The sequence below is a fragment of the Lipomyces oligophaga genome (genome assembly GCF_038497815.1).
Source record: "Lipomyces oligophaga strain CBS 7107 unplaced genomic scaffold V1516scaffold_4, whole genome shotgun sequence".
Lineage (NCBI taxonomy): Eukaryota > Fungi > Ascomycota > Lipomycetes > Lipomycetales > Lipomycetaceae > Lipomyces > [Lipomyces] oligophaga.
Window position 1 is genome coordinate 159,448 of NW_027117788.1, and position 12,741 is coordinate 172,188.

Here is a 12,741-nt window from a genome sequence, read left to right on the forward strand (position 1 = left end):
CACTAAAATAGATTTAATAAAGGTATAAACAGGAAAAATCTAAAAATCCTCAAAATTTATTGCACTTAGTATATGCTTTTAAATATATGGACATAGCAAATGCATAACCTAGATCCGTCCTCAGTAATGTGTTCTCAGCTATCATAGCAATGACTCTAAACGATAGCCTTTCGTAATCACCTCTCCATGAAAATTGATTTTCCACGAATTAAACACGCTCATATAAAGGATACGGATTTGATTGCGAGGTCTGTTGACGAGATAACAGATCTTCCACATAATTGTGATCGAAAAGATTATCAAATTTGTACTCCTTATACAATGTGTCCTTGTATACATCTGTCTCATTCTGGGCTAAAGTCTTGACCAATATTGTGAATAAGTTCAAATTCGGCTGTATCAGGGTACTTCTCTTCCTTTGTCCCTCCATTTGGCTGTATTTTACCACCGAATCAGAGATCAATCTCAAGAATGATTTTTCAGTGTACTTTGAGCGACTCTTTGTGCTTGCCAGTACATTGAAAGTCTGGAACACTGGCTGTTCCACTATTCTAGAGTCAAACTGGTTCCAAGTTAAGCACTCTAGCTGTTTGAACTTCATGGACTTCATGATTTGCAACGACCATAGCAGCGAATATTGAGTATTCAATACCGTAGCTAGGTTTTCAATTGGATAAGTTCTAAACTCAGGCAATCCTCTAATGGTTGAAGATGTTTGATTCACCAATAAAATCACAGTTTCCATTATTCGTCCATAATCTGGAATTGTCTTCGCGGGTAGTATCTCGAGACCTTGTAAAGTAACGTATATACCGACCAGGCCGAGTGTACGTTTGATTTGAGCTTGCTCAAATTCTTGCTTGGATACTAATTTAGAATTTTGGAAAGCGGAGATTAGTGAATTTTGGTTAGCTCTCCAAATTTGATCTATTGCTAGTGGAATATGGCGATGCCGTTTCTCGCCAGGTGAACTCCTTTGAGAATTGCTATCAAAATTGCTTGAAACATGTGCCGAAAAGGCATACAAATAAGTTCCGTTCTCAGTAGCTAGAAGATCTTGTTCGATCTTTAACGGCAAATCGTCACCCTGTTGATTTTGATCTAGATCAGAATCAGTATCTGGGTTCAATCCGAGCTCTGTCAGAATAATTGCCGGCTCTGAATTCAAAAAAACGCCCACAAAGTCACCTCGCCAATCGCTTAAATCCGCACTAATAGAGTTGAAATATCCGGCATAAACCTTTGGCCCTGATTTAGTCGGCCATAGCTGCTTAAGTTTCCGTTCCAGTACATGTATTCCAAGAGCATTTTGTTGAAAAATGATTATACTTGTCCACGAGCCGATCTGATTTCTAGATAGTAATTTCTCAAGCGAAATGATATTTTTACCTAAATCTTCAGCACATAGAACTAGTTTATATATTTTCTTCTTTTCATGCTCAAATTCAACCTCACATAAAGTGAAATGAGTTTCTGTCTGTTTGAGTCGGTTAGAGCTCAAGATTATCGAAGTTTCGGTTTTTCCGTCACGTTTGCAATATTCTTCTCTCGCTTGGCTGGTTATGAAGTAGAGAGATTTCTTAATACTGGACCGAGCAAGTGTAAGAATCGCTTTAGAAAGATGGTCGTGGATCTCGGACATTACTTTACACCATTAACACTGCAACTTGACAATCGGTGACTGTACTTGCCTATTTCAACCTGATCATCGTCTTGATCATCGTCCTCTTTGCTGCTTCGGGTGCCAGAAACACGTAGTCGTTGAGAGTAACGTACGATTCGGTAACATTTCGACGATGGCTGATTCAATCGTAATTCTTTGCATGAGACCCAAAATCTGCTCTGTGACTTAGGCATCCATACTGGCTGACTAACTAATTTATGGTGATGAGCACGATAAAGCAGTCTAGAGCTGCATTTCATATTTTATTTCTATCAATTTTTTCAAATTTCGTTTTACTAGCCATTGCATAAAAAATCAGTGCTGTTTAATAAGTATAGTAACAGACATACAACTCCCAACTTGATCCCTTTGCACTTTCTTACTTTTACGCTAATTGCAAATTAAGCATGCTTTTCTCGGCTGGAACCATTCTCGATACTGTTTTCACCCCTATTTTGCGTGGAAACTCCAATTGAAACATCAGGCGTATCCCAACAAATAAAATCCGTATTCGAGTCCATATAATTATAAGCTTGCTCGCCAAGTTCCTCCTCATCGACTCCCTTAGAACCATTTGATCGGAGATGCAATCCCGGAATGCGATCGATAATTAAGCATAAAACCGTGCTGATGATAAAGACGTATCCACTACATGCACATATGTACGCTAATTGTTTATATAAAGCAGCCCAATTCTGGTTTAGCCAGCCGCCAGTCGAACCAAATGAAACTCCATCGAGCTCTATAACATACGGAACAGCGAAAAATGCGTTCCATATTAATCCCAGGGCTCCCGCCACGCCGTGCTCAGCAAAAATGTCCATAGCGTCATCAATTGATAAAAGGCCTTTTAGTTTGGTACTGAAGTTGCAGACGATTCCTGTCAGCAAGCCCAAAATTACACTTGCCCATTGTGGGATCAGCCCAGACGCAGGTGTCGCGGCTACAAGACCTGAGATGAAACCTGAGCATATTGAAACGGTAGACCATTTTCTTTTTAAGCAGCGGTCGCAAAGCGACCAAGAAAGTCCGCAAAATATAGCAGTCAGAGTAGTGTTCCATGACGCATACACAGCACGTAAGTTCGCACCGTACGCAGATCCGCCATTAAATCCAAGCCAGCCAAACCAAAGCAGACTGGTCCCAGCAGTAATCAAAACAATATTATGAGGAGGCTGTTCCTTAAGCTGTTGGTGCTTAGTCCGTGGACCAAGAATAAACGAATACGCTAGACCACCAATTCCAGAAGCTATTTCAACAGGTCCACCACCAGCGTAATCCAAAACACCCCACTTGTTTGCCCAGCCTTTTGGATTCCAAATCCAGTAGGCAATTGGACAATAGACAATCGTGATCCAAGCAAAACTGAAGACAAGTGCTGGAACCATTCTTCCACGCTCAGCGAGCGCACCAAGCACAATGGTAATTGTAACAGCACTAAACAGAGCCTGATAGACAGCAAAGACAAGCTCTGGAACCAACATCGTGGATACTGGAGGAGCAGCACTAACATGACGGAATCCAACATTATGCAAATTACCAATGAATGGGTTTGTTGCAGTTCCGGAAAATGCAAGCGAGTAACCCCAGACATACCAAGTGCCCAAGCCCACACAAGCACCCATAAAACATATCCAAATCATACATAATGCAGAATTCCGACGTGTAAGTCCGGCGTAAAGAAATCCAAGACCAGGGATCATAAGTAATACCGTCGCGGTCGATAGACAAATGTAGGCAATATCACCTGCATTATAAGCTTCGTTCAGATTGACCACATTTAACTCGGTTGTGTTTTCGGACATGTTTGACATTGTAAATGCAGTTAATGAAAAATGAGATGCACGATTAACTATGGCATGATCGAAATGTATATTAGCCAGAAATTTCATCTGGAGAGTTTCTTGTAGTTATACTTTCTATAAAGTGATATCTACATTCTTCCTCGTGCCATCCTCGTGCAATGATATCGATGCAATAATATCGATCTGGCCAGTTTGCTAATTCAGTGATCTATTGGCCATGATAATTTTTAGCATGTGATAACACTGCTATCCACGTTGACTGATATATTCTGAAGAATCAATTTCGAATTCTGGAATTAATGAAGGAAGAAAGAATATTCGCAAGATGCTGAATAAGTTCAAAGTCTAGTGATATCCTGATCTGGAATACACAGTACTCGTGCTTAAGATCATTTCTTTAGTTATATGCCTTTACATATGGTTTATATAGTTCTACATGAAAGTTATAATATATTTAATTCACAAATATTTTGAGAGGATCTCACTAGAAAAGCATCAAAACTCAATGGCTTAAATTAGATAACGGTGATATCGCCGCAGACCCATCTAATCACCGCTATCACATGGAATCCGCAGCTATTACCGCAACTAGGCAAATACATGTTGTAATCGTTATGTAACTGCCTGAATTAGAGTATCTCAGATTAATGTCATATGGCTAGTGTTTGGAGGAGCCAATATTGGCGTGAAACATCGTTTTCTCGATATATCGCTGCGATTCGAAAATCGCCCAAAGAAATTTATAATCGGCACTTGATCTTATGTGTTTTCGTTTTTGCATGCTGCGGACAACCTAAAGGTTGGGATGAGGGAAGTGCAGCGTCAATTGTTGAACTCGACGGATTTGATCGAGCGTTTGGCTCATCTACGGGAACACATGCAAACATCGTTTCATTTGTAAATCTTTCCGCCGGTGTCGGTGCGTTTCTGTCCCTATTCGTGCATGACCATCGATGGGGGGGAAGAATCAACAGTTTACGGCTTTCTCTAATAATTTTCATATCGGGCTGCCTGGCTTCTACGTTTTCGTATGGGAATCTGGGCGCGCTATATTTCGGTCGACTTTGGGCAGGTCTTGGAGTCGGAGCTGCCTCGGTGGTAGGACCTACCTACATTGTTGAAATTGCGCCGAGTGAAACGCGAGGACTGATGACGCTGTGCTTTAATCTATGGATGCTGCTTGGTCAAATGCTTGGAGTGTTTACTGTATATGCCTGCTCTATCCATGTTTCCTCAAGCAGTAATTTGCAATATCAGATTCCTTTTTTCGTCCAGACTTTTGTTCCTTTGATTTCTCTAGTATTATCTTTTTTTGTTAGCGAAAGCCCTCGATATTTGTGTCTGCAAGGGAAACTCGAGGCTGGCATTAATGCGTTATGCAAAATTCGCGGTTTACCTTCCGACGATTTATTGATCCAGAAGGAGATTTTGGAAATCAAATCACAGATATGGCGAGAATCAAAATTCGGGTCTGAGCAAGTTTCTCTTTCCAATCAATTCAGAGAGCTGTTTCTAGTTAAATCAAATTTCCGCCGGATTTGTCTTTCACTAATGGCTTATTTTCTGGCACAGTTCTCCGGAGCGAATGCGATTACGAACTATTTACCAAGCATTTTTGGATTAATTGGAGTTACAGGTAGTCGCCAGCAGATATATTCTACTGGTTTATATGCGTTCACAAAATTGATGTGTACCTTAATAGGGTCGTTGTTCTTTCTTGACGCCCTGGGCCGTCGGCCTTCATATTTGACTGGAGTATTGATCCAAATGGTCTGCCACTTATATTTGGGTATATATTTACAGAGATATTCATCTAATCCGTTAACAATTTCTACCGGTGCGAGTCGAGCGGCTATTGGGGCCATCTTTATTCATGCTTTCGGATGGTCGATTGGATTATATTGTCTTCCGTATTTGTTTGGATCAGAACTGTTTCCTGTTCGAATTCGCGCGTTGGCTGCCTCGTTATCGCAGACTTTCCATTGGTTATTTTATTTTGCAATCACCAAAGCAACACCCGGTATGTTTGACGGTATGGATGATTGGGGAGCATTTATATTTTTTGCTACCTGGTGTGCGATTGCATGGCTGTATGGGTATTTTATGGTTCCTGAGACCTCTGGTAAAAGTCTTGAGTCTATCGATAACCTGTTTTGTAAGACTTCGGTTAGGCCGTCGGAGGTTCAAACGACGGAAGAACATGTTGAGCTAAAAAATATGGGTCATGAAATTTGATATTACCACAGTATATATTATTACATCATTACTTGTCCACCTCCTCATATTGACAACAAAAAATTAACACATAGTCTAGACCTGCCAAACATGAGAGCATTTAATACAAGAAATACAATATTATTATTAATCCAAAACAAAATGCCAAACCAGTTTATTTTTTTGCGGACGAGTAAGAAGTATGGGTATTAACCTGCTTGAGCTCTGACGTATCTTCCAGCTCAATATCATTGCCTAAAGGGACAACAATATCTTGGGACTGTTTTTCGATATCTGTGGTTGCAGGCGACTCCGTGTTTCCGTCAGAAGTATCTTGAGAAGAACCGGACCCTTCTTCAAGGGTCTTTTGCTTTTCCTCACCTCGAGCAATCCACCGCTTGAATAAAGGTACGAGAATCTGCGCGACCAGGATTTGTTCGCCCTGGAACAGCACCAAAGGGATCGAAACAAGACCAATTTTCAAAGTCTGGCCCGAATACTGGGAGTTAATCAAAGGAACACCTAAAGCGACGGTTTTTGCGGCCCCACAAAGACAAATGGAAACCGTATCTGCGCGAGAGAATCTGAATCGCTTAGGGAAGAAAGGGTTGTATGCAAGCGCGAGACAGATAAGAGTGTAAAACAGGTACAGCAAGACGTTCAAGAAGCAGACCATGATCATAGAAGCATGTGAGACTTGTTCGAACGCGTTAGCTGCGAATGAGTTTGAAAATGAAGACCAAATAAGGAGTAGCAAACAGAATGTACCAACTTTGGCAAGCTTGAAAGTAGCGAGAACCCATTTAGTTTGCGAAGGAAAAATATACTGGATGACCTGGCCGACAAAGAGAGGGACGAAAAGTGATAGACCAAGCTGTTTCATGACATGTCGATAGAGCTCAGTGAGCGACATATCAGCAGTGGGGTTACCGTAATAGAAGCCAGTGTTCTTCCCAAGATACATTTGCGCAAGAGCAGGAGAAATAAACGCTCCAAGAATGTTGCCGACCGAAACTTCGATTAGTGATAACGACTCGTTACCATTAGCCTGGCGGGTCATGACAACGTTAGAGGAGACAGTAGTAGGCGTACATCCGGTGATGATGATACCGATGAGGATCCAGGGACTGATGTTGTCGTTATGAGAGCGGCGGATTGCAGATGCAATGCCAAACGCAATTGACGGGGTAATCAAGAAGGATATGACTATTACAGTTAGCCCAACACACAGCGATCAATAGCTCAAAGTTGAATAAGTAACAGACCTTGAGTGCATAGATGGGCTTGCCAATGGAGAGACTCTTTGATCAGTTTCTGCCGTGGGATATTCATTCCTGAAATCAAGAAAATGATGGCGACAGCAATGTACTCGATTGTAATATCAGCCCGAATATGTCCATGGTTTTTTGCGACCGAGGGAAATTTGTATGCTAATGCAATAACTACACCCATGCCAATAATAAACCATTCCGAAACTAGAAACCAGAATACTTTCAGGAAATATTTCACAAACTTGTTTTGCTGTTTTTCTTCGGCCATTCTGTTCAATTAGTGACTGCAAATGTGGCTTCGAGAGCAGAGTACTCACTTGTCCACCGGTATAATACAGATACTATACTATAATATTATGCTCAATAATACTATAAAAATATAATATAGGTCTATATATAATATAGGTCTATATGTATGTCTGCACACAATATCTGTATAACTAAATACAAAATTATATACCTACAGTACAGACAGCACAAAGGCAGGATGGCAAATTTTAGAGCCCCTCGGCGGGGTTGAACTGATAAGTTTATACTTGTAATCGGTTATCGTGAGCAACCTTAATCCAGTCGACTCCGGAAGAGCAGCAAGTGATTACGTTATATTGCAACGCTGCATTACGTTATAAAATGTCAATCTACAGCTCCAGCTCCTACTCTTCCCGCTATTACTGTCAGAGCTATTGGTCGTAAGACCAGTATCAGAGCAAAGGCAGAGCAAGCCATTGTTCACATGGGAGCGGAAGCCAACAACAGCCAACGAAAACAACAGTATTATCCCGAAACCAAGCCGACGTTCCTCTCGTCCGACTGGACTGATAACAGCTGGACTAGAATGGCTAGTTAGTCTAAATTTTTGCTATTTTCTGCTGCTGTTACCAGCATCAACTTCCATCTGTGCTCTCGCCACCTCATACAAAGCATAGAGAGAACAAAGAATTGTAGCTTCACAATACTGCAAATATTACAATACCCGGAACCTAGCCCCTACTGGGCTCTCTTTGTGCAAAGACGAGTTTGTTCTACACGTTTGGTCGGTTCTAGTTCAGTGCAGTCTTGGACCTCGACACAAATATCCTTATAACAGTAAATTAATGTAAGACTGCTTTACTGGAACCTACAAATAACAAAAATTCTTGTTGTTTTGCTAACTCTTGCTTGTCCTCATACCCGTATCATATAAATCACTCGTCCTACTACAACTAACTAAAGCCGTGCCCGTCCGCGCATAACCGGTCATACACGTGATCCCAGATAAGAAACTTATAGTTACGTAATACTTATGTAATCATAAAAATTATCTACTCTGGGAGTTAGTATATAGGTAGTTGGATTTGGGTAAGATTTTTGGATTTGGTATCAGTTTAGATGTGGACGACGAGGCCAAATAATCTAGCTCAAGGAATGAAATGTTCTCTCGTGCTGAGAGCATTTACTTAGAGTATTGCAATTTCTCCCAATGTTTAAGCAGATTTGCGGTAATGGTAGACAATTTCTCGGAAACTCCGCAAAGTACCTAGACAACATGTCGCTCCGTAGACCGGATAACCCAAAGTTTTAATGTCTCTGTGGACGAGGCTCGTACTCATTAGACGACCTGAAGTTTCGCCCACTGCTTTGCAAAAATGGTACAGATTAGATTTGTCAGTCGTAAAACGACGAACTAGAAATTTTGTAGTATGTATTGATTATGGGCCACAGCTACTGAACAAGATCGTATGTATATGTGCCAACAAAATTCTGTTAGCTACAGAGAGCCTGCGCAAGCAAATTTTGAAGAGACGATTAGAGAGTCCGTGACCTACCGGCCAGGCAAGATCTACAAGCAGTTTGATTTATTGTAGAGATTCCTCATGGGCGGGTCCGCCTTTACAGTTATACCCAAACTGAGAGGCCAATTTGCGGAATCATGCGCGTACGTTGAATATGGCGATTTCAAGTTATTAAGCGAATTTTAATAACTTGTAATATCTGCTTCAGCCGGACGACACTGCGGCCACTTTGGGGGCGCTTCTTTCAAGGCGCAGGTTTTCTACCAGGCGGGTCTTTAACCCTTTTGTTCGAGTCGAGCGCCTTACATTTTCTGAATCCATGGATCTTCCACAGATGAAGACTACGAGCCCCCAGGACAGGAGTGACGGTGGCTCCTTGAGATGACAGTAGACGCGGCTGCATTTTAAGTTGAGCTGATCAATATAGGGAGTAACCCCCTTCGCCAGGCTTGTGCAATTTTAGCAAGTGTACGCGACTTCGTATGGGCAGGACTCTGACAGAGCGCAGGAGAAAAGGCTGTCGTTCGGGTTTAAGAATTTCGAGAAGTGGCTGTCGCGCAGTGCAATGTAGTTCTAAAACTCGCCATTTGCTTGCAGTTTACACGTATGTCGTGGCATCGTGATGCTTCCGATAGGAGCACGACGGTGGAATCAAGCGTTGCAACCCTGGGACAGCAGGCACTCTCGGTACATTCGAACAGCCACCGGTGGAGCGCCATATATGGACGCCCACTCCTCTCACTTGGAGGCGGGAAAGACAAGAACGTGAAGACTAGGAGAAGGAAGCCGTGTCAAGAACACAAAAAAACTTTGAAATGGCGATCACCAGGGGAAAATAAAGACTAGATTAGATTTGTACAGCGAAAGTGAAGGTTTGCGGCCATTAAACTTACAAGGCCATGGCAGAGTCAGTATGATAGACTTTTTGATTAGAGTGTGGGAGACGGGACGGCGAGAACTATCACTGTGGAGTTAACGATCGGAGTTCGACGATGCACTTTGGATCCACCTTTGTCTGTAGAAGAAACAGTCGCATCTTTTTTATTGAGATATTTCTCACATAAGACAGATACTGCATTATCTCGAAAAAATAGCCTACGCGATAGATCGTTTAGCCCAGTCGAATGAGGCAAGTCTGAGCTAATTGGACAGCCTCTCTACATAGTTAGATTCGACAAGGTCAGGGCAGTACGAACATGGCTTAGTGGGATTCGATGCACGGCAGATGTGTCAGATGGATAAGTACCCAGGCTAGTCTGATTGTTGATGCTGATGGCTTGCTGAAATGACGGGTTGTAAGCGAATTATTCTGACCGGGATGCAATTATGTAGCTATCAGTCGCACAGCAAACGGGACCAAAAAGAGAGATCGGCAGCATGGCAGTCTATTTGTCGTTACAGCGAGATTAGGAGATATCAGATATCGGAAATTCAGGTTAGTAAAAGACCAACAGGCGAAGGTGCATCCCTTCATGGTTCACAGGATCCTGCGATCCTGCGAACCAGCAGGGCAGAGCTTAGAGTTCAAGCCAGAAAGCCCCTCGGCATCAATCTGCCTTTTAACATTTCTTTCACATGCCTGAAGTGCGATCCAAGTGAATACCCAATTAAATTGCCGAAATCTACGATCAGGCGAACAGTTCGCGAAATTGTATTAAACATTAGCAGATAAGGAGACTTACTAGCACTAGCACATTCATCCTGCAGTCTCACCGGATCGTCCACCGCTATCTAGATTGGGCTCATGAGCCTCGACTGGATGGCGTTCAGCCGTCAACTGCCGCGATTTGATGACCTCGTTTTGTTGTATTATCTGATAGGTCTTGCTCCGAATTGACTGTTGGCGGACAGCCTCTTCTACAGCATCGCAACTTCCACAGTCACCGCCATTCTCCGGGTACACTGGCAGCTGATGGCTGGCAGATCGCTTTCCTTCAAAAGCAACGTGCCTCTTCTCAGCTAGTTTTATACCCCCACTATGGGAGTGGTCGGACCGAGTTCCGCACATATGCCTACCTTCATTAGCGGGCTGAGTTATCAAGATGAACCCAGGGCCGGTCAATATTCAAGCGGTCATGCTAAGCAACTATGTGGTGCTCTGTGCATGCTCGGCTGTGTCGGGAAAGGTTCACTAAACTTGTTTTAGATCTGTTCTTGCGACCCGTCAGAACTAAGTCTCGTCCGCACCGCTCCACCACCGTCCGTCCATAATACCTGGGTTAACTGAAGTAGAGACCTTTCGACTCTATGTAGACACCATGATACAGTCTTTTCTAAATTACGTGCTTTAGCTCTTCCTACAACTACTCGCCTGCTGGTCTTTACTTTTTCCTCTATATTTGAGGGTTTAGAGAATGGCTTCTCTTCAATACCCCATGGCCCATCTGATGATATAAATGTACGCCGATTTCCCTGCGCTCGGAAATGTATCTAACGGCCTATTATGCTGTCCACTGAATATAAATATTTGTATTCATGTTTCTCCGAATAATTTTTTTTGCCCTGAATTCACTCCGATGTTTGCACGCTGTTTAATCACCCTTCAAAAAAGAGGTTATCGTCTGAACGATGAGCAGCTTGAAAGAGTTGCCGCCTATCGAGCCCGTGAATGCGAGCGTCAACGAGAGCTTAGGCGACGGCGGAAAAATGATCGTTCTGCTCGGAATGCTGGTCGAATTAAGTCTGCGACAGGTAGACAAAAGGATAAGAAACTTCCGCCAATTGGCAGTGATAAGATAGAAGTGCAACTGTCGCAGCTCAACCACTTGGAAAATTCGAAGCCGGATCCAAAGCCGGATTCAATACCGATATTGCACAACCAGGAGGAGAACACTTTTACAGGCTTTAATATCAAATACACCCCCCCAGATTCAGCCTCACCATCATCATTGTTATCATCATTGCCATTGTTGCCGGCATCTTCACTGTCGTCGTCGTTCTCGACTCCCGAGTCATTGATCTCTGTTCATGCATCGTCGTCATCCTATACCTATGAATCAGAATTGACTGGTCTAGAATATGGAATTTCTGGCCCGGCAGATACATCTGTTCTTGACAGCGAAGAATCACCTTCCGATATCGTAGCACCGTCGGTGATAGATCCGTCATTCTACGCTGATTCCGGAGTCTCAACGATGCTTCGAGTTCCTGAATCATTATGTAACTCGGACAACGAAAATTTGCATCCGCTAATACTGAACTCCAGTCCAACCTATTCCTATCCATATCGAAGTTTCTCGGACTTGGAGGATAATTACACCGTCGCTGTCTATATCGGCGACATGGTTTCGGGATGGAAAGTCGATAAAGACGATGCCAGTACTGTTTGGTGACTTTTTCTTAGTGTTTATTGCTACTTTTGATTATAATTATATATAAACTACATGGCCGCATATGTATCAATAATGAATATAGCCGCGAATATCTACAGGTCCCTCTTATACTCTCTAGATTCATTTCTTGGCTAGTCGTTTGAAGACTACTTTACAGTCAGACCTCGGCTAGTTTCATACTATTCTGACAATGCACCACCCCTTTGACTTGGTGCCTTGCTTCTAAGCAACTCATCCTCTTGAATCAGACCCGAGGCTACAAGCCATTTGTTTTGTACCAAGCTAGTAAGTCCTATCGGGGGTACATGTTCGGTAGAAACACCGAGCGTGTCGAAAGAGTTTGCCTCTAGGCGTGCTCTGGTTCTGACCTGTCCACTTGATATGGCCACAGCGCTGCTTTGCAGTACCTTTCCATTTAAGGCAGTCGCCTCGAGATCTATGACAAAAGTGTTTACACTGATAATTCAATCCGCTCTAACTCCACTTAATTCTACTCAGATTAACCCAATCCAATAACATAACCATGATTAAATATCTATTATGGACACGGAATATCATAAAATTTTATCAGCTGTCAGTTCCAATTCAATATAGTTCAGATTCCATCGTTGTTGTAGTGTGCCTCTCGGCCCTGTCCCGCGACCCCTCTCAGCCGAAGCATCGACAGGACGGAGTGGCTAGCGA

At 42.7% G+C, this 12,741-nt stretch overlaps 5 protein-coding genes across 5 annotated transcripts; 2 read left to right on the top strand and 3 right to left on the bottom strand.

Annotated features, from left to right (window-relative positions):
* Positions 1–37: 37 nt before the first annotated feature.
* V1516DRAFT_315693 (uncharacterized protein) lies at positions 38–2,091 on the bottom strand. The gene is made up of 3 exons (XM_066918892.1): positions 1,692–2,091; positions 1,189–1,644; positions 38–1,101 (listed from the first exon to the last, which is right to left on the bottom strand). The coding sequence occupies exons 1-3, from the start codon at positions 1,921–1,923 to the stop codon at positions 209–211; spliced, it is 1,581 nt and encodes a 526-aa protein (XP_066777150.1). The 5' UTR covers positions 1,924–2,091; the 3' UTR covers positions 38–208.
* Positions 1,962–3,916, bottom strand: V1516DRAFT_674476 (ammonium transporter AmtB-like domain-containing protein). Its single transcript, XM_066922097.1, has one exon. It carries the CDS (start codon positions 3,553–3,555, stop codon positions 2,065–2,067), a length of 1,491 nt encoding a protein of 496 aa, XP_066777151.1. The 5' UTR covers positions 3,556–3,916; the 3' UTR covers positions 1,962–2,064.
* A 52-nt stretch (positions 3,917–3,968) lies between these two features.
* On the top strand, positions 3,969–6,000 carry V1516DRAFT_674477 (putative transporter). The gene has a single exon (XM_066922098.1). The coding sequence runs from the start codon at positions 4,123–4,125 to the stop codon at positions 5,701–5,703; it is 1,581 nt and encodes a 526-aa protein (XP_066777152.1). The 5' UTR covers positions 3,969–4,122; the 3' UTR covers positions 5,704–6,000.
* Positions 5,769–7,221, bottom strand: V1516DRAFT_701843 (SBF-like CPA transporter family-domain-containing protein; the record flags this gene model as incomplete). Its single annotated transcript, XM_066924130.1, has 2 exons — positions 5,769–6,888; positions 6,948–7,221. The coding sequence occupies 2 exons, from the start codon at positions 7,219–7,221 to the stop codon at positions 5,858–5,860; spliced, it is 1,305 nt and encodes a 434-aa protein (XP_066777153.1). The 3' UTR covers positions 5,769–5,857.
* A 3,706-nt stretch (positions 7,222–10,927) lies between these two features.
* Positions 10,928–12,355, top strand: V1516DRAFT_315940 (uncharacterized protein). The gene has a single exon (XM_066918894.1). The coding sequence runs from the start codon at positions 11,122–11,124 to the stop codon at positions 12,055–12,057; it is 936 nt and encodes a 311-aa protein (XP_066777154.1). The 5' UTR covers positions 10,928–11,121; the 3' UTR covers positions 12,058–12,355.
* The last annotated feature ends 386 nt before the right edge of the window (positions 12,356–12,741 follow it).

Bases quoted from the DNA above. Each gene is read 5' to 3' on its own strand.
- V1516DRAFT_315693 (XM_066918892.1), bottom strand. From the start codon at position 1,923: ATGAAATGCAGCTCTAGACTGCTTTATCGTGCTCATCACCATAAATTA. The intron at 1,645-1,691 runs GCAAGTACAGTC...AATGGTGTAAAG, and splicing joins CGATGATCAGGTTGAAATAG to TAATGTCCGAGATCCACGAC. The intron at 1,102-1,188 runs GTGACTTTGTGG...ATTCTGATCTAG, and splicing joins GGATTTAAGCGATTGGCGAG to ATCAAAATCAACAGGGTGAC.
- V1516DRAFT_674476 (XM_066922097.1), bottom strand. From the start codon at position 3,555: ATGAAATTTCTGGCTAATATACATTTCGATCATGCCATAGTTAATCGT.
- V1516DRAFT_674477 (XM_066922098.1), top strand. From the start codon at position 4,123: ATGGCTAGTGTTTGGAGGAGCCAATATTGGCGTGAAACATCGTTTTCT.
- V1516DRAFT_315940 (XM_066918894.1), top strand. From the start codon at position 11,122: ATGTACGCCGATTTCCCTGCGCTCGGAAATGTATCTAACGGCCTATTA.